The sequence below is a fragment of the Aquarana catesbeiana genome, linkage group LG05, assembly GCF_042186555.1.
Source record: "Aquarana catesbeiana isolate 2022-GZ linkage group LG05, ASM4218655v1, whole genome shotgun sequence".
Classification (NCBI taxonomy): Eukaryota; Metazoa; Chordata; class Amphibia; order Anura; family Ranidae; genus Aquarana; species Aquarana catesbeiana.
In genome coordinates, this window is record NC_133328.1 from 105655020 (window position 1) to 105674235 (window position 19216).

A 19216-nucleotide genomic window follows, 5' to 3' on the forward strand; every position below is an offset into this window, starting at 1 on the left:
GTTGCGTGTGAGAAGCGCAGATGTACATCACTGGCATTCTAAACGTGTCTGTTCGTAAGAAGAAAGGAAGGAGAGCGAAACCACATTTGCCTGAGCAACATGTTCAGGCAGGAGGATGGATTTCCATTGCGATTCCCAGCGTTTGTACAGTACAACAGAAGGTGCTTGGAGGCAGAGAGCAAAGAAGCGTGAATCTTGTAATACGAGTCTGCATGAGTGGCTGCTAATAAGACAGAACGAGATTCAGATGCTCACGCTTGCATACCAATATGTAGATATAAATATCACAGGAAAACAGTCTGCCTGTATGTTTGTATGTCTGTTTATATGTCTGTCCGCCTTGCTGTTTATCTGTTATTTATTTCTCTCTATTTCTAGCATCTACTATTATGTTTTGTGAATCAGGTACTAAGAAGAAATGCCCAAATCCTTTAAAGAGCTATAATCAGGGATAACAATTAGAGTAATCCAATTCTTACTGAGTTTACAAAATAAATATGCACATTTTGTGGAAGACATGACCTGCAGACTGTGTTCTTGTTATTATCTTATGTGACACGGACCTTGTTAAAGGGAAATCGAAAATTAATTCATTTTCACCTATTTTGAACTAATACAAACCTGGACAATACAAACAAGAATTCACACTGGAGCAACTTGTCATGCGACTTACAGGTCACATCCCATGACAAGTCTCACCCTGTTGTTAGCAGTGGCACTGTTCAAATTGGTGCGACGTTGACTTTGCGTTGCCGCATCAAATTGAAAAAGTAGTTCCTGCACTACTTTTGGGATTTCAGATGCGACTCGAATAGATATCTGTGCATGAAGCCACACACATGTCTTCCAAGTCACACCTAAAGGCGCACTGACATGCGGCTTTGAAATCATGCGATTTCAGATAAAGTCACACAATTTCAAAGCCACATTCAATGTGAACGAGGGCTAAGAATATGATTAAAACGTACATAAGCAGAGCTTATGAGCTAAAGAATGATCCATAATTTCAGGGAGGTGAATTTTTATATATATTTTTTTATATTTCTTGTAAACATTGAACTTCACGCCATCTCTGCTCAACTCCCATGCATACCTATTGGTTAATGAAGCAACCCACCATATGAAGACCCATTTGTAGCTAGGAAAGCATGATGGTACAAGGTCAAGGTCAGAGTTACATATGACTGCAGCTGCCTCTATCTCCTAATCTTATGATCACTTTGACATTGGTAACTTTTTAAAATTATTATTATTATTTATAGCATGTGTTTAAATAGTTTCAACAATTTGCATATTATACAGTCACATCAGTCCTGGAGCTTACAATCCGAATTTCTATGTCACATACAGAGCAGTTAAAGTGACTTTCACCACAGTAGTATTGTTCTGGTGCATGTATATTAGATTACAGCAATAGAATTGTATATGTTTTATTATAGGTATTTATATAGTGCTGACAATTTACATAGCACTTTATATATTGTACATTCACACCAGTCCCCGCCCTCAAGGATATTACAATCTGAGATCCCTATCACACATACATACATATGCTAGGGCCAATTTTTATAGGAGCTAATTAACCTACCACCAAGTCTTTGGAGTGTGGAAGGAAACACACACAAGCACAGTGAGAACATGCAAACTAATTGCTTGCTTGTGTTTTGAACCAAGGACCCTAGTGCTGTAAGAGAGACGTGCTAACCACTAAGCCACTGTGCTGCCCAGTAGAACATGCTGTTGTAGAAACACAGTTTTTAAAACATAAACACACTATGAAAAGACTATCAATCAAGCTATATGTCAAGCTAATTTTGTACATGTTTAGCTGGGAAAAAAGTTAAAATTACAAAATTTTCCGGTCTATAAACCCATGCAACAGTGGATCTTATTTTTTAAAGTAGAACTAAAGGCAAAACTTTTTTTTTAATTAGAGTTTGAGAGGGTTATAACCCTTGTCAGTTTTTGCCAAATGTCTCCCGTCGGGGAGATTTCCCTTCACTTCCTGTCCCATGGTCAAAACAGGAAGTGAGAGAAAATCCCTCCAAATCCCTAGTTGTCACTGGGGTCACCAGAATTTGTGTCCCCATTGAAAGATTTCCCCTCTATTCCTGTTCTGGTTATAACCCAAAAATGGTGATTTTCTTTTACTTTTACTCTTAGTGATAACTATAAAGATGAAAAATAGGGTGAATCTCTCTAATGGGGACACAGACTGCAATAAAAATGTGGCAGGTGTACTAATTCCTCTACACTCTATCAAAAACTAAAAAAAAAAAAAATATTTTGCCTTTAGTTATACTCTGAATTATTTGAAAGTAACCAATCCAGACATTGTTTTTTTTTCTTTTCAAACCTGTAATGAAAACTTGACAGTTGGAATATAATTGTCTTGTATGCACAAATCGGCGACTGCAGTTTTATGGCTATGAAATGTGCTTTATCATTCCTTTTTGTCACAGGATATTTGCATGGGAAAAGTGTGTGGTAATTATTAAATATAACCACACCTATATTATGCCAATTACTGTCTTTTTAAATAAGTGGCAAGTTCTAAGCCAGCCAAAGCTGGCCACAACTCTGAGAATGTTTTCTACAGCTTTAGTTATTGCTTTAAAGGGCATCTGCAATACTGGAGGAATGATTATGTTTTTATTGAGGGTTTAGGATATATAAGAAGGGCAAATGACAAATGTATCTGTTAGTCTCGTCCACCTTAGTGTATAAAAAGAAAATAATTGGAAAATGCGGGCATTGGAATGTGCATATAAGGATTCCAAATTAATGTTGGGGGTCAGCTTTATTGTAATTTAAATATCTTAATCTTACTGCACAGGACAGAGGTGGAGTATTCATGCACCGTGGGTTATAGGTGTGTACCTTCAGGTGATTGGACACTGGCACTGGTAGAAAAAAATGTTTGTAAAGATGTGGGTTATTCCTGTAAATGATCCTGCTGTGTCTGTCCTAGACAACCATCTCTACTGTTTCTATATGAAGATATTTCTTCTTTCAAAGATTCCGTGAATAGATGCACCTAAAAGCTTTCTTTTATCTTGTAGGCCCAGCCCTACAACCAGCTCTTGCTGCAATTTCAGTCTGTAACACTGCAGCTAACTTTACTAGGACAATGAACAACCAACATGTCCCTGTATTTTAGGATTGTGCTGTTTCAGAAAAGTTACAGCAATTGCCTTCTGCTCCTCTAAATCCTAAACACCAGTCTGCTCTAACCAGTCTTAAAAACCTAACTTCAGCACTTGCTTACAGAGCAAGGTATGGCCCACAAAGGCCACCAAGCCTTCCCCAAAGTGCTCTTCGCAATGAAGGGGCACCCTCACTTGCCTCTCTTTGGGTCACTGACAACTCAGACTTGTGGGTTCAATTGGTGGTTTCAAAGGGGTACAAAATAAAGTTCCCCTATTTCCCCTAGTTCATTTACTGTTCCGGCATATTCAGCTGTTTAGAATATTTCAGCTACTGCGCTCGTTGAGCTTTTTTCCAGAAAAGCAGTATCGCTTGGAAAATATGTAAAAAGAAGCCTGAAGTTTCATCTGTTGGCTGAGAATGTAAATGTTAAACTTTATATGAAATATTTCATGTTTACTATACAAAGAAAATGTTTAAATTGTATTGCATAGTTAACAAAATTAAGAAAATAAATACAAAACATTAAACATTACCTTTGGGTATAACCATGTGTTATGAGCGCCTTATCTACCAATACAGGGGCTGCCCACATAAGTTTGAAAAAGTCTGGGGTAGCTGGCTGGACACCCCAGACCTCTCGCCAGTAGACTTGGTTCTTAATAGGATGCTATTATAATATAACTTGTTTTGTGTCCTTTCCCTGCCTAGTTTGAACTATTGTTTCTTGACCAAATAATTGAACTGTAGTGCTGTCACAGCTAGGTCCTATGGTCCAATTTTCTAATCTCAGGTTCTATGTAATTTTATTGACCATACTTTATGGAAATGCACTATATGATCTTGTATGTCTATTTTTCCACTCTAAAAAAGTTTACTGCTCATCAATATATTGCTTTCTGATTAAAAAAAAAATTACCTTTAAAATGTATCATCAGCACTTATAAATTGTTTAAATGCTGTATTCATGTCAACACAAACACATTTCATCTTTAAAATGTATGGAAGCCTAGTAACTTCTTATTTGCTCCCTTTTGGACTGTTAAATATTCAATTGAGAGCATTTTATCTTATCTGTTTTATAAACTCTGCCTTTGTTATCTCAAATAGTTTGTTTAGGCTTCCCAGTTTTTATCTAAAGTCAATTTGTGCCCATACACACAATCAGAAAAGCGTACGAAAAATACAGATCATATGATAATCTGATCGTTAGTACACAGCTTTCGAGAGCGATCATGATACTTTATCTGAAATTATTTGAAGGGACAAACACGAAAATTTTTCTTGTACGATACCGGATCGTACGATTTTGATTTGGTCAGTACAGTTTTCATCAGAAAATACAATACAAATACTCTACAATACATTACATCACTTCAGATTTTTTTTTTCTGTCATACCAGAATTTTCATAACTTTAGTAACCTCTTCTTTTTCGAAATGAGATTGGCATGCAAAAGAAAAAGGACAGTCATTCATCCGATAATCTCAATGTGTGTACGAGGATTTAGGGCCTGTTCATACTCTGGGCTGTTACCTGCATTTTTCCTCACTGGATGAACACAGGTAACTGCAATGGCACGTAGAAAATAATAGTTTTGTACCATTATCACACTAGAATGCTGAGTTGATATGCATTACAGAGATGTGGACAGGAATGCACATAAACACGTGTAAATGCAAATTAAAATGCCACAACATGCCTTCACCCATAACAGTAACAGGAGTTAGGTCAGAATAAATATGCATTTATAAAAAAAAAAAAAACAAGAACTATGCAGAAAAAGGTACATAAATGCACAAATGAGCGTGAATGTGTATAAATGCATGGTTGCAGACCAACAGTTGGTTGCAGACCAACAGAGATGCATTTTTATAGCCTTTTATGTGTGTTATAGTGTGCATGGGTTCTTATAGATAAAGACAGTGGGAGAGTTTCAGTAGTTTAGCCAAAGCAAACTGGGCAGGGCTGACACAACTGAGTCCACGAAAAGACTTTGTAGTCAGCTCACAGGAAATGCAGAGCCAAATGCAAAGAGATGTTTGGAAGGTGGAAAAGGGAAAGGAAACAAGAGAGAAAGTGAAAAATAGGGGTGGGGCTATAGTAGAGATGGAAAATCTCCAGATTTTTTGTAGGGGTTTGTTTAGCAGTGGTGCAGGTAATGATAAGAGTCATGATAATTGTTGGTACAACCTTCAGATCCTAAATTTAGCAGTGCTCTATATAGGTTCTTATAGATAATGCTTGCCCAAGGCTATACAAAATAGCAGTGACAGACACTGTCCCAATATATCTTGATCTTTGGGAACTTCTACTGAATAAGCCTTAAAGAACCCACAAGCTGAACAAGCAGAAGCAGTTAGGAGAAGCTTCCCAGGTTTAATTTGGGGGTACCATGTAGCCTTGTATAGGTAATTTGGAGTTAGACGGCAGTTGTATTTATTGAGCAATGCATTGTAGTGTACCAGAAAGACGGGTTCACCATGATTAAGGTTTTTGATAAGCTTGTTCCTGTCCTTTTTTTATCATTGATTAGAGTGAGCAACAACAAACAAATACATATAAATATGAATGCAAATGTTCTCCAGTATTTTGTGATAGCCTACTGCATTGATCTTGCCATCAATTTTGACCAAATTTCCTGTGCCTTGGTAGCTCACACATCCCCAAAACATCAGCTCCGTGTTTTGCAGTAGGAATGGTGTACCTTTCATAATAGACCTTGTTGATTCCTCTCCAAATGTAGAGTTTATGGTTGTGGCCAAAAAGCTCAATTTTATTCTCATCACTCCAAATGACTTTGTGCCAGAAGGTTTGAGGCTTGTCTTTGTGCTGTTTGGCGTATTGTAAGCGGGATACTTTGTGGCATTTGCATAGTAATGGCTTTCTTCTGGCAACTCGTCCATGCAACCCATCTTTCTTTAAGTGCCTCCTTATTGTGCATTCTGAAACAGCCACACCACATGTTTTCAGAGTCCTGTATTTTACCTGAAGTTATTTGTGGGTTTTTCTTTGCATCCCGAACAATTTTCCTGGTAGTTGTGGCTGAAATTTTAGTTGGTCTACCTGACCGTGGTTTGGTTTCAACAGAACCCCTCATTTTTCACTTCTTAATTAGAGTTTGAACACTGCTGATTGGCATTCTCAATTCCTTGGATATCTTTTTATATCCCTTTCCTGTTTTATACAGTTCAACTACCTTTTCCCGCAGATCCTTTTGACAATTCTTTTACTTTCCCCATGACTCTGAATCCAGAAACGTCAGTGCAGCACTGGATGAAAGATGCAAGGGTATGTCAGTCCAGAAACTCATTGACCTTTTATACACACACACACACTAATTACAAGCAAACAGATCAAAGGTGAGGATGGTTGACTGTAATAGCCATTCAAACCCCTTTGTGTCAACTTGTGTGCATGTTATCAGGCCAAAATCACCAGGGTATGTAAACTTTTGATCAGGGTCATTTGGGTAGTTTGTGTTGCCATTATGATTTAAAAAGAGTAAACACCGTTGATTGATAATAAATGGCTTCAGCCAAACACTAACCATGAGTGAAAGAAAAGTTTTTGTATTATCATTCACATTCTCTGAAAAATGACCAAGAAATCATAAATTCTGCCAGGGTATGTAAACTTATGAGCACAACTATATGTGTATGTATATAAATAATATATATAATATGGATTTGTTTAAATATTGTGACAGTGCTGGGGCTCAGGCATATTTATTGTCAGCGGAGAAAACTTGTTTTCAGCTTTTGTTTGGGTTTTGTACTCCCAGATTGGGGTCTGGGCTTGGAAACTTTGAAGAGATTTCAGTGGGAAGAAGTCTCCTATCCTGTGTCCAGGTCTTAGTGGAGCCCTGGGGGATGTGTGAGTATGGAGGTATACATGCTCTTTATAAGCAGACTGACCATAGCCCAAGGCTCCCATTTGGAGACAAAACCTTGTCAAGAGAGAGATGTGTGCTCCAGCCAGTGGCGATGTGTGTTCCTGCCAAGAGACTGTCGTCCATGTTGGGGGGATTCCTTGCCCACAGGACTGGGAGAGTGTCAAGACAGCTACACAAGTTTCTGGAGGCTGAGAAAGCTATGGCATCTAGCGAGTCCAGGAAACTGGAGGGCATCTGTAAGTCTCAGGACAGTGAGAGAGCTCAGGGTGTCAGGAGAACTCCTAATTAAAGGCCAGGAGTGGGCCTGAATAGATGGGGGCTGTAAATAAAGGCTGAGTGAGCCAGGAAAACCCAGAGAGATTTGAGAGACCAGAGACAAGAGCAGTGGTTCTGCTAGAAAGAGAGCCAGTTGGCTTGTCATTTTCATTTACTTTTTTTCTGCATGAAACTGAAATCCCCTTTGCGAGTAACTGAGATGTTGAACTTTTCTTTTTGTTTTCAATAAAAGTTGTCCAGAAAGCCTTTAACAACAGTTCCTGACTGGCATGGACTTATTACAAACGCATCTACCACTGAGCTTAATTACTCCAAAAGCACAATAAATTATTTATGTTAATAACATGCATTAACAAGATAGTTCTGTGATGATTTTGCTAATTAATTGTATTCATTCATTTATTTCATCATTTAATCAGCGGTAGTTTACATGGAGGAGGTTATTGAAACTGCTCATATGAAATGCTGCATTTTCTGTTTAGACGCAATGATTATCAGTGTTTTACAAGAAAATGCTATTTTTGACCTGCTTTGTCTGCAGTTCAGAAACACCTCAATAGGACATGTTGTGTCCAAAGAAATGCAGCGCAACACAATGCAAAGCAGGTTAAACCCAGCTTCTGAACTGCCAGGTGCACTGTTCATTTAAAGTCAACGGGGTTTTGATGACTTGTGTTTGAGGTGTGCTCCAAATGCACATAAACCATAGGGAAACAACACCCATTGACATGAGCCGTAACTGTCCTTAATTATCTAATAAAATATATTTCAATTCTGTTGAGTAATGTTTTTTTTGCATTTTCAGGTTCTGTCAGAAAGAATTTCAAACATTTGTGTGGATAATTCAGCCAACAAGGTATGTTATCCCCTTATTTTCCTTCTTAGTCATACTTGCTTTCTTATATGCAGTGCACAATATAAAAAACAGAAAAGAGAAAGTTTATAGTGTACGTAATTGACCCTATAGACAGTATATATATGTCTTCCTTTTCTCTACATTATGCTTTGAAGGTAGGACTGGAAAAATATGATCGCCAGTTTACCATAGTGACTTGAAAATGTCACCATGAAACGGGCAGTCCTGCCCATAAGATTCCCCACTCAGAGCTTATTGTCAGACAGGTAGCCACTGCACAATGCTGGGGTTCAGGACCTTGCTTTCACTGCACTTTTTATAGTCAACTTCCCCTCCCATGAGACAGAGCACAGGGGCAGCCAGGTCTTGCTTCCCAACCGTGCAGTTGTTACCTGTCGCATAGCGGTAATCATAAATATTCTTACTAGACCCAGTAAGGGGTAGAGGGGTGAGGGATTGACTGAAGATGTAGTGTTTGTAGGGTAGGGTTGTATATGTGGTTGTTGTGGTGAGTGGGGAATGAATAAATATACGGCTGCTGTGTGGTATTTATATGTGTGAATTCTTTGGTAGGAGACAGTATATGCCTTCTACCAAAGAATTCACACATATATACACCACAGCAGCCATATATTTATTCATTCCCCACTCACCACAACAACCACCTATACAGCTCTACTATATATATATATATATATATATATATATATATAGTATCTCACAAAAGTGAGTACACTCCTTACATTTTTGTAAATATTTTATTAGATCTTTTCATGTGACAACACTGAAGAAATTACACTTTGCTACAATTTAAAGTAGTGTGAGTGTACAGCTTCTGCAACAGTGTACATTTGCTGTCCCCTCAAAATAACTCAACACACAGCCATTAATGTCTAAACCTCTGGCAACAAAAGTGAGTACACCCCTAAGTGAAAATGTCCAAATTGGGCCCAAAGTGTGATATTTAATGTGGCCACCATTATTTGTAAGCACTGCCTTAACCCTCTTGTACATGGAGTTCACCATAGTTGTACAAGTTGCCACTGGAGTCCTCTTCCACTCCTCCATGACGACATCATGGGGCTGGTGGATGTTAGAGACTTTGCGCTCCTCCACCTTCCGTATGAGGATGCCCACAGATGCTCAATAGGGTTTAGGTCTGGAGACATGCTTGGCCAGTCCATCACTTTTACCCTCAGCTTCTTTAGCGAGGCAGTGGTCGTCTTGGAGGTGTGTTTGGGTCGTTATCATATTGGAATACTGCCCTGTGGCCCAGTCTCCGAAGGGAGGGGATCATGCTCTGCTTCAGTATGTCACAGTACATGTTGGCATTCATGGTTCCCTCAATGAACTGTAGCTCCCCAGTGCCGGCCGCACTCTTGCAGCCCCAGACAATGACACTCCCACCACTTTTCTTAACTGTAGGCAAGACACACTTGTCTTTGTACTCCTCACCTGGTTGCCACCACACACGCTTGACACCATCTGAATCAAATAAGTTCATCTTGCTCTCATCAGACCACAGGACATGGTTCCAGTAATCCATTTACTTAGTCTGCTTGTCTTCATCAGACTGTTTGTGGGTTTTCTTGTGCATCATCTTTAGAAGAGGCTTCCTTTTGGGACGACAGCCATGCAGACTAATTTGATGCAGTGTGCGGCGTATGGTCTGAGCACTGACAGGCTGACCCCCCCCACCCCTTCAACCTCTGCAGCAATGCTGGCAGCACTCATACATCTGTCTCCCAAAGACAACCCCTGGGTATGATGCTGAGCACGTGCACTCAACTTCTTTGGTCGACCATGGCGAGGCCTGTTCTGAGTGGAACCTGTCCTGTTAAACCACTGCATGGTCTTGGCCACTGTGCTGCAGCTCAGTTTCAGGGTCTTGGCAATCTTCTTATAGCCTAGGCCATCTTTATGTAGAGCAACAATTCTTTTTTTCAGATGCTCAGAGAGTTCTTTGCCATGAGGTGCCATGTTGAACTTCCAGTGACGAGTATGAGAGAATGAGAGCGATAACACCCAATTTAACACACCTGCTCCCAATTCACACCTGAGACCTTGTAACACTAATGAATCACATGACACCAGGGAGGGAAAATGGCTAACTAGGCCCAATTTAGAAATTTTCAGTTAGGGGTGTACTCACTTTTGTTGCCAGCGGTTTAGACAGCAAATTTAAACTGTTATACAAGCTGTACACTCACTACTTTACAATGTAGCAAAGTGTCATTGTGTGTGTGTGTGTGTTATACACAGTATCTCACAAAAGTGAGTACACCCCTAAATGAAAATGTCCAAATTGGGCCCAATTAGCCATTTTCTCTCCCCGGTGTCATGTGACTCGTTAGTGTTACAAGGTCTCAGGTGTGAATGGGGAGCAGGTGTGTTAAATTTGTTGTTATCGCACTCACTCTCTCATACTGGTCACTGGAAGTTCAATATGGCACCTCATGGCAAAGAACTCTCTGAGGATCTGAAAAAAAGAATTGTTGCTCTACATAAAGATGGCCTAGACTATAAGAAGATTGCCAAGACTCTGAAACTGAGCTGCAGCACGGTGGCCAAGACCATATAGCAGTTTAACAGGACAGGTTCCACTCAGAATAGGCCTTGCCATGAGCGACCAAAGAAGTTGAGTGCACAAGCTCAGCGTCATATCCAAAGGTTGTCTTTGGGACATAGATGTATGAGTGTTATCAGCATTGCTGCAGAGGTTAAAGGGGTGGGGGTCAGTCTGTCAGTGCTCAGACTATACATCTCACACTGCATCAACTTGGTCTGCATGGCTGTCATCCCAGGAGGAAGCCTCTTCTAAAGATGATGCACAAGAAAGCCCGCAAACAGGGTTTACTGGAACCATGTCCTGTGGTCTGATGAGATAAACATATTTGGTTCAGATGGTGTCAAGCATGTGTGGCGGCAACCAGGTGAGGAATACAAAGACAAGTGTGTCTTGCCTACAGTGAAGCATAGTGGTGGGAGTGTCATGGTCGGGGGATGCATGAGTGCTTCCGGCACTGGGGAGCTACAGTTCATTGAGGTAACCATGAATGCAAACATGTACTATGACATACTGAAACACAGCATGATCCCCTCCCTTCGGAGACTGTCCGCAGGACAGTATTCCAACATGATAACGACCCCAAGCACACCTCCAAGACAACCATTGCCTTGCTAAAGAAGGGTAAAGGTGATGGACTGGCCAAGCATGTCTCCAGACCTAAACCCTATTGAGCATCTGTGGGGCACCCTCAAACAAAAGGTGGAGGAGCGCAAGGTCTCTAACATCCACCAGCTCCATGATGTCGTCATGGAGGTGTGGAAGAGGACTCGAGTGGCAACCTGTGAACCTCTGGTGAACTCCATGCCAAGAGTGTTAAGGCAGTGCTGGAAAATAATGGTGGCCACACAAAATATTGACACTTTGGGCCCAATTTGGACATTTTGACCTAGGGGTGTACTCACTTTTGTTGCGAGCGGTTTAAACATTAACCGCTTCAGCCCTGGAAGAATTTACCCCCTTCCTGACGAGAGCACTTTTTGCGATTCGGCACTGCATCGCTTTAACTGACAATTGCGCGGTCATGCGACGTGGCTCCCAAACAAAATTGAAGTCCTTTTTTCCCACAAATAGAGCTTTCTTTTGGTGGTATTTGATCACCTCTGCGGTTTTTATTTTTTGCGCTATAAACAAAAAAAAGCGACAGTTTTGAAAAAAAAAATTATTTTTTACTTTTTGCTATAATAAATATCCCCAAAAAGTAATTAAAAAAACATTTTTTTTCCTCAGTTTAGGCCGATACGTGTTCTTCTACGTATTTTTGGTAAAAAAAAATCGCAATAAGCGTTTATTGATTGGTTTGCGCAAAAGTTATAGTGTTTACAAAATAGGGGATAGTTTTATGGCATTTTTATTAATATTTTTTTTTTTTACTAGTAATGGCGGCAATCATCGATTTCTATTGTGACTGCGACATTATGGCGGACACATCGGACATTTTTGTCACATATTTGGGACCATTGTCATTTATACAACAATCAGTGCTATAAAAATGCACTGATTCCTGTGTAAATGACACTGGCAGTGAAGGGGTTAACCACTAGGGGGCGGGGAGGGGTTAAGTCAGTACTAGGGATGTGTTCTAACTGTAGGGGGGGATGGGCTAGCTGTGATACAGCACTGATCTCTGCTCCCGATGACAGGGAGCAGAGATCAGTGACACTGTCACTAGGCAGAACGGGGAGATGCTTGTTTACATCAGCATCTCCCCGTTCGTCCTCTCCGTGAGGCGATCACGGGTATCCCCGCGGCGATTGAGTCCGCGGGACCCGCGACCCGACTTACGGAGCTCCCAGTCGGCGTGCGCGCGCGTGCCGCCGGCGGCGTACACGCAATGGCACGGCAGGGAATTCAATAGGACTTACAGGTACGCCAATTTGCCCAGCCGTGCCATTCTGCCGACGTACATCGGCGTGCGCCGGTCGGGAAGTGGCTGTGTCTTGAGTTATTTTGAGGGGACAGCAGGTCCATAAATATTGGGACATCGACACAATTCTAATCTTTTTGGTTCTATTTGGCTTACACCACCACAATGGATTTGTAATGATACGAACAAGATGTACTTTCAGCTTTAATTTGAGGGTATTTACATCCAAATCAGGTGAACAGTGTAGGAATTACAACAGTTTGTATATGTGCCTCTCACTTTATTTTTGTTCCAATAGTATTTTATTACTTTTTCAAAACAGCATACAGAACATTATGCCCAGGTATTTATCAGAAATTTGTTGAAACAGGGATGCAATATACATAGTACTTGGTAGCTCTTATCATATAAGTAATAGCAAAACCCATTAAGAAAGGTTATATTATGGCCTAAGAGGCTTCCTTGTCTCCTGATAGCATCCCTCAAAACCGAAAAGTCCCCCCTCCCCCACCCCTCACTCCATCATTATGGTGTGGCCAAACCATCGTCTAAAAAATGATGGAGCGGAAAAACCAAAAACATAAACTTAACAAAAAAAAAAAAATGAGAGAAATGAGAAATTAATTAGAGTAGAACAGAGTGGAATGGGTCCCGGCCTCTTAGCACAAACAACCCAGATTTCAAGGAGCTTGAAGATAAGCAATTCAGGGCTTCCAGACTTACTCAAACCTAGCTTGCCTATCTTGCCTTATACTGACCAGTTTTTCGTTGATCATGATCCAGGACACCTTGTGTTTGACCAAGGTAACATTAATTAAGGCGTTTTCCGTGCACGGGCTATGGTTATTTTAGCCGCTAGGAGAATAAAAAATATGAGAGATCGTAGATGTCTGGGGATCTCCCCCGATAAGTCAGTGAACAACCCTGTTTTGGCCTCTCTGGGTATATTTTGTCCTGTCACTGAGTAGATCAGGTTGAATATTCTGATCTAAAAACGTCGGACCTTTGGGCAAGACCACCAGACATAATACATATCTCCTTCCTGTCCGCACCCCCTGAAACAAAGGGGTGAAGTGCCGGGGTATAGTTTAGCTAGCCTTGTAGGGACAAGGTACCAACGCGCTAGCACCTTATAATTTGCCTCTACCAATGAGGTGTTGAGTATGCCTTTGTGCACCATGGTCGACCATTTTGTCCACACCTCCTCCTCCACTGCCCCCCCCCCAGGTCCGATTCCCAAGTTGTTTGGTAGAAAGGTTTGTTACCCTGATTATTGAATAGGTTATACAACTCCGTTATCCCTCCCCGTGATTCAGGACCTCGTATACAGCGGTTTTCAAAAAGGGTCCTAGTGGTTATATTTACCTGATATTTCAACAAGGTTTTCGTGAAATGGATAATTTGATGCAGGCGATAAGTCTCCGTGGGGGGTATTTGTAAGGTTTCCTTAAAATGTCTGGGTCGTCTTATCCCCCGTTTATCTATAAAGTGAGCAATTCTGTAAAGTCCCTTGTTGATCCACCACGTGAATTGGGTGATCTGCTGGCCTTGGAGAAAGTGCGGGTTATTGAAAAGTGGGGCTGCTGGTAGATGGGGAGATTTTAAAGGGTGTATCCTGCACGCTGTGTCCCACAGACGCAAAGAGTGGGATAGAGATGGACTTAACACCGCCCAACACTCCTTCGCAGGTAGCCATGTCAGAAGATCCAGTGGAATGGTCTGACTGGCTTGCTCCTCTAATTGGACCCAGTCAAGTCTGTAACCTTCAGCAAAAATTTGATATAGTTGGACCAGTTGTGCCGCCCTATAATATCGCAAGAAATGTGGGACTCCCAGCCCCCCTCACAATTTGGACCTGTACAGGGTAGAACGGGCCACCCGGCAACCTCCCTTATTCCAGATAAATTTATAGAACATGGACTGTAACTGCCTGAGGAAAACAGAAGGGACTGGTATCGGAAGAGATCTAAAATAATATAGTATATGGGGGAGAACCGTTATCTTGACGGTTGCTATTCTTTCCATCCAGGAAAGATCATGGTTTTGCCAGGTCTGCAGGTCACGTACTGTGGCATCGTATAAAGGAGTATAGTTTGTCCGAAATAGTGTGGCGATGTCAGCAGTCAGTTTAACCCCAAGGTATGGTAGCTCATGTGTACACCATTTAAAGGAGAAAGATTGCCGTATTGAATTTAAGCCCATCTGGGATGTTTATATTGAGAGCTTCTGATTTGAGCTGATTAACCTTTAATCCAGAGTCGGCTCCAAAGTCAGATAGTAAGGCAAATAAATTTGGTAAGGTCGTGACAGGGTCCGATATGAAAAGCAGCATGTCATCGGCAAATAAGCCGCATTTATGCATTTTGCCACCACTTATAATGCCATGAATATTGGGATTGGATCTAATAGCTATCGCCAATGTCTCGATAACAATTACGAAGAGGAGCAGGGAAAGAGGACACTCCTGCCTAGTTTCTCTCCGGATCTGCAAGGGGTCAGATGTTCGACCATACCCAATGATATTTGCCGATGGAGTTGAGTATAAAGCCCTCATTAGAGTAAGAAATTTTGGTCCACAATTCCATTTCCTTAGTATATGAAATAGAAAAGGCCATGATATAGAGTCAAAGGCCTTGTGAAGGTCCATTGACAAGAGCATGCCCCGTCTATCAGCCGCCCCATCCCTATTAGTCCGCAAGATGGAGATCAGATCTACCGCTCGTCTAATCTGATCTGCGGCCTGTCTCCCTGATACAAACCCAACCTGGTCAATGTGAATATATTGTAATAGAAAGTTATTGAATCTATTTGCGTATATATTGGTCAGGAGTTTTAGATCATTGTTGATCAGGGATATTGGGCAGTAGTTTGCTATATCTGTATGGTCCTTATTCGGCTTTGGTATTAAACATATGTTAGCCTTGTGAGAGTCTGCATCAAGGTCCACGCCATTCCGTATTGCCATAAAGAACTGGAGGAGGTGGGGTGCTAACTGAGTTGCAAATTTCTTATAATATGCCGTGGAAAAGCCATCCGGCCCTGGAGTCTTATAGATCTTAGCGTGTTTGATCACCTCCATTACTTCTGCTATGGTGATCTCCTTCTCCAAAATCTCCCGATGGGAGTCCGAGAGAAAAGGGAGAGTAAGATCAGTAAGAAAATTGTCTATGTCTCCAGTTGATGCATTCTCCTGTGCACCATACAATGAAGAATAATATTTGTGCAATAAATCCATTACCATCTGCGGATTCTGTGTCAAAGTGCCACTTGCACGTCTAATTTTAGGGAGTACTGTTCTGCGGAATCTAGGCGTCAGATTACGGGTTAACATGGTGCCTGGTTTATCCTTGAATGTGTAAAAGGAGGCCTGAGTCCATCTAAGATTCTTTTCCACCTTGGCCGTTAGACAAAGATTCAATTCCAGCCGGAATCTATTTTGTCCCTAATGTCCAAATTTGGGTTTTGTTTATGTCGAGTCAGTAGGTCAAACAACTCTTTTTCCTTGTCGTGAATAAGGGCATTCGAGCTCTTCTTGAGGCGAGATGCTATTTGAATTAGATAGCCCCTTATTGTGGCTTTGTGGGCTGCCCGATTGATCACTGGGGAGGTGTCTTCAGGTCTGTTTGAGGCAAAATATTCTTTAAGATTTTGTTTTATGTCAAAACAAACTGATGGATTACTCAGGAGTGATTCATTCAGTCTCCAAGGGGTGAAGCCCTTGTTCACTGCTAAGGTATCACACGATGTCCAAAGTAAGGAGTGGTCTGACCAGGTCCACTATTTTGCTTGCCCAAAAGAGAGGTACCCCTTCAGGGTTCATAAAAAAGTGGTCAATTCTAGAGTAGGTGCGATGTACGTTGGAGAAGAATGTATAGTCTTTCCTGGAAGGGTTGAGTTCCCACCACACATCAATCAACTTCTGATAGTGGAGCATTTTAGCCACTTTGGAGCCAATTTTGGGGTAATGCTTGGAGGAGGACGATGGTCTTCTGGTCCTATCAGAAATAGCATCTAGGGCTACATTGGAGTCCCCCGCAAAAAGTACCATCCCATTCAGGTCCAGGGACACAGCGTGCAGTAGAGTACGAAAAAAGGGAAGTTGGCCTGTGTTAGGGGCATAGTACGAAATTAAGGAGATTGGAGAGCCCTCCAAAAGCCCCACTAACAACAACCTTCCGGGTCGCAAATCTTTTTTTCAAGCGAGAAGGATACACGTTTAGAAAAGCAAATTGCCACACCTCCCGTCTTCCCCGGTCCATTTGCCAAGTAAAAGTGTGGGTAATAGTGGTGTAAAAAGTTTGGGTTATAGTTCGGCGTGAAGTTTGTCTCCTGTAAGAGCAGCACGTCAACATGTAGGGACTTGTAATGTTGAAAGGCCATCCTCTGCTTCAATGGGGAGTTCAGGACTTTAACATTATGGGTAGCGAATTTGAAAGGGAGCCTGGTAGTAGTGTCTGCCTTGGTGCACAAAGAGACAAAAAGATCACTTACCAACCTTTGCTGGTGTGATGATTACCTTTCCTGGTTCTCAGAATTATCCGATCGACCAAGGACCGGCACCAAGAGGACCCAGCGCAAGAAGAAAGTTCAGGTGAAGAAGAGGAACAATTAGACTCAAAGAGAAAGAAAAAGAAAAAAATGTTAAAAAATAAAATAACGTCAATATGAAAACTGTCCTGTAAACAAAAGATCACAGTGAGTTTGCAGTAGTCTGCAATTTAACAAAACTTACACCAGACTATGGGAAAAAACTCCCACTAGTCTTCCACCAAAATCACCCTGGGCAAAGCCCAGGTTCTGGTTTGGCTCTGATCCCCTCTCTAAGGGAGGTAAACAAAGGCAAACTGGGTACAATGACTGCCACCAAAGGCCCTCCCCCGCCTTAAGAAACATCAACAATAACATTTTGAACTACCCCTAGAAACATAACAATATGTGTAAAACCTGAGACCCTGGGGTTTTCGTTCTCACTTTTAGCAATGAAATGTCAGGAATCATCTTGGATGTCCCATTTATGGGGATCATAAATGGGACATCAGTCAAAGGAAAAAAGGAGAGAAAACAAACGAAGGAAAATCACTTCACAAGGTCCGTTTGAACCCAAGAGCCATCTTTACCTTCAAGGGGGTCTGCTTTTGAGTTTGGCTTGGCTTCTGGTGGAGCGCCACACTTGAGACGTGTGACTCCATGCAGTGCTCATGTTAGAGGAGCCAGGTTGTGGGGTGCGGGGATATCTCTCCGGATCAACGGATATGAGGCTCAATTTCTTCAGCAGTGCGTCACCCTCCGGGAACGTTAAGAAAAAGTGCTTCTTGTTGCAGGAGGTAAGTAAAGTTCAGTCGGAAAGGGAACGCCCGGTAATATTTTATATTTTTGGTTATCAAAGGTTGTAGCAGTGGTTTCAAAGCTCTGGGCTTCTGGATAGTGGTCGGTGAGATGTCTGCGAAGTTCTGTATTTTGTGGTCTCGCAATTGCAGGTCAGCTGTTTCTCTAGCTCTGGCCATTACTTGCTCTTTGACCGCGTAATAATGAGGCTTTACGATGATGTCCCTTGGTAGGCCATCGTCACGGGGTGCCGTCAGAGCCCTGTGTGCCCTATCCAATTCCAGCTTGTGGGGAGGTATGTCAGGGATGAGGTGTTGAATGAGTTCTTTAATGATAGCTTCAGAATCAGGAAAGGACTCAGGGATTCCCCCGGACCCTGAAATTGTATCGGCGGGACCGATTTTCCAGGTCGTTGATCTTATTTAGGTGGAAAATCGTGCCAGCAAAATGGGATCCCCTGAGTATTTAGTTGTTGATGGAGCGGCTGCTTGGGCACTGGGAAAAGATGTGGGTTCATCCACCATGCTTCCCTGGCTCAATGTAATGTCACATAATGCCCTGTCCATGTCTGATTGAGAGGAGAAGATGTCTCTGTCTGGGGATATGGAAGCTGCTTGTGAGGATCTGCTGCTCAGAGCCCTCTCTGAGCCATGGACAGGCAAATCTGGAGGTTGGGGCTGTGTCTGTAGTTGCAGCCCCTGTGTGTGCTTAGGGGCTGCCATTTTGGACATGCAGGCTGTGTTCCTATAGCTGTCTGCAGGCAATGGGGGGGATTGCAGGCTTACCCCTGTTCAGCAGCCAAGTCCTGGAAGCCACAGGAGTCTGGCCGGGCATGCAGCAATCACAGGCAGGCTGCTGCTTCTCACGTTCCGGTCGTTCTAGCCAGCGGGGAGCGGAGCTGTGTGTTCCCGCTGCTGATTATCGTCAGCGGGAGGCTGTGGCGGGGTTTTCAGGCTTCCCCCTTATATCTACCGGACCCGGGTGGCAGCGGGATTGCAGGCGGGTATGTTGCGATTGCGGGCATGATCGTGAAGCGCTGCGATGGGGTATTTTAGGCCGGCGGGGAGTGCCTGTGCCTCCCACTTTTTAAGGGACCAAAAGTAATCTTAGCATCTTAGCTGATGTCAGAATGCACATACCGATTATTGCTTCTGTTGTAGGGTCCATTCCCTTTTCTGTCAGTTTTGCTAACAATGAACAGTTTACACCCCAGTTGGATGGGAGGTCTAACTTACTGTACGTGTTTGTGTTGGTACACTGAAATACCTTTGTGATCTCATTAAT

General features: G+C 42.1%; 1 protein-coding gene across 1 annotated transcript in view; it reads left to right on the top strand.

The window, feature by feature from the left end:
* The window catches only part of RAPGEF5 (Rap guanine nucleotide exchange factor 5), a 505907-nt gene that overhangs the window by 148688 nt on the left and 338003 nt on the right, over window positions 1-19216 (top strand). Inside the window, exon 2 of the mRNA XM_073630037.1 lies at window positions 8124-8174. Within this exon, the coding sequence (XP_073486138.1) occupies window positions 8124-8174 (51 nt within the window). The remainder of the gene's footprint in view (window positions 1-8123; window positions 8175-19216) is intronic.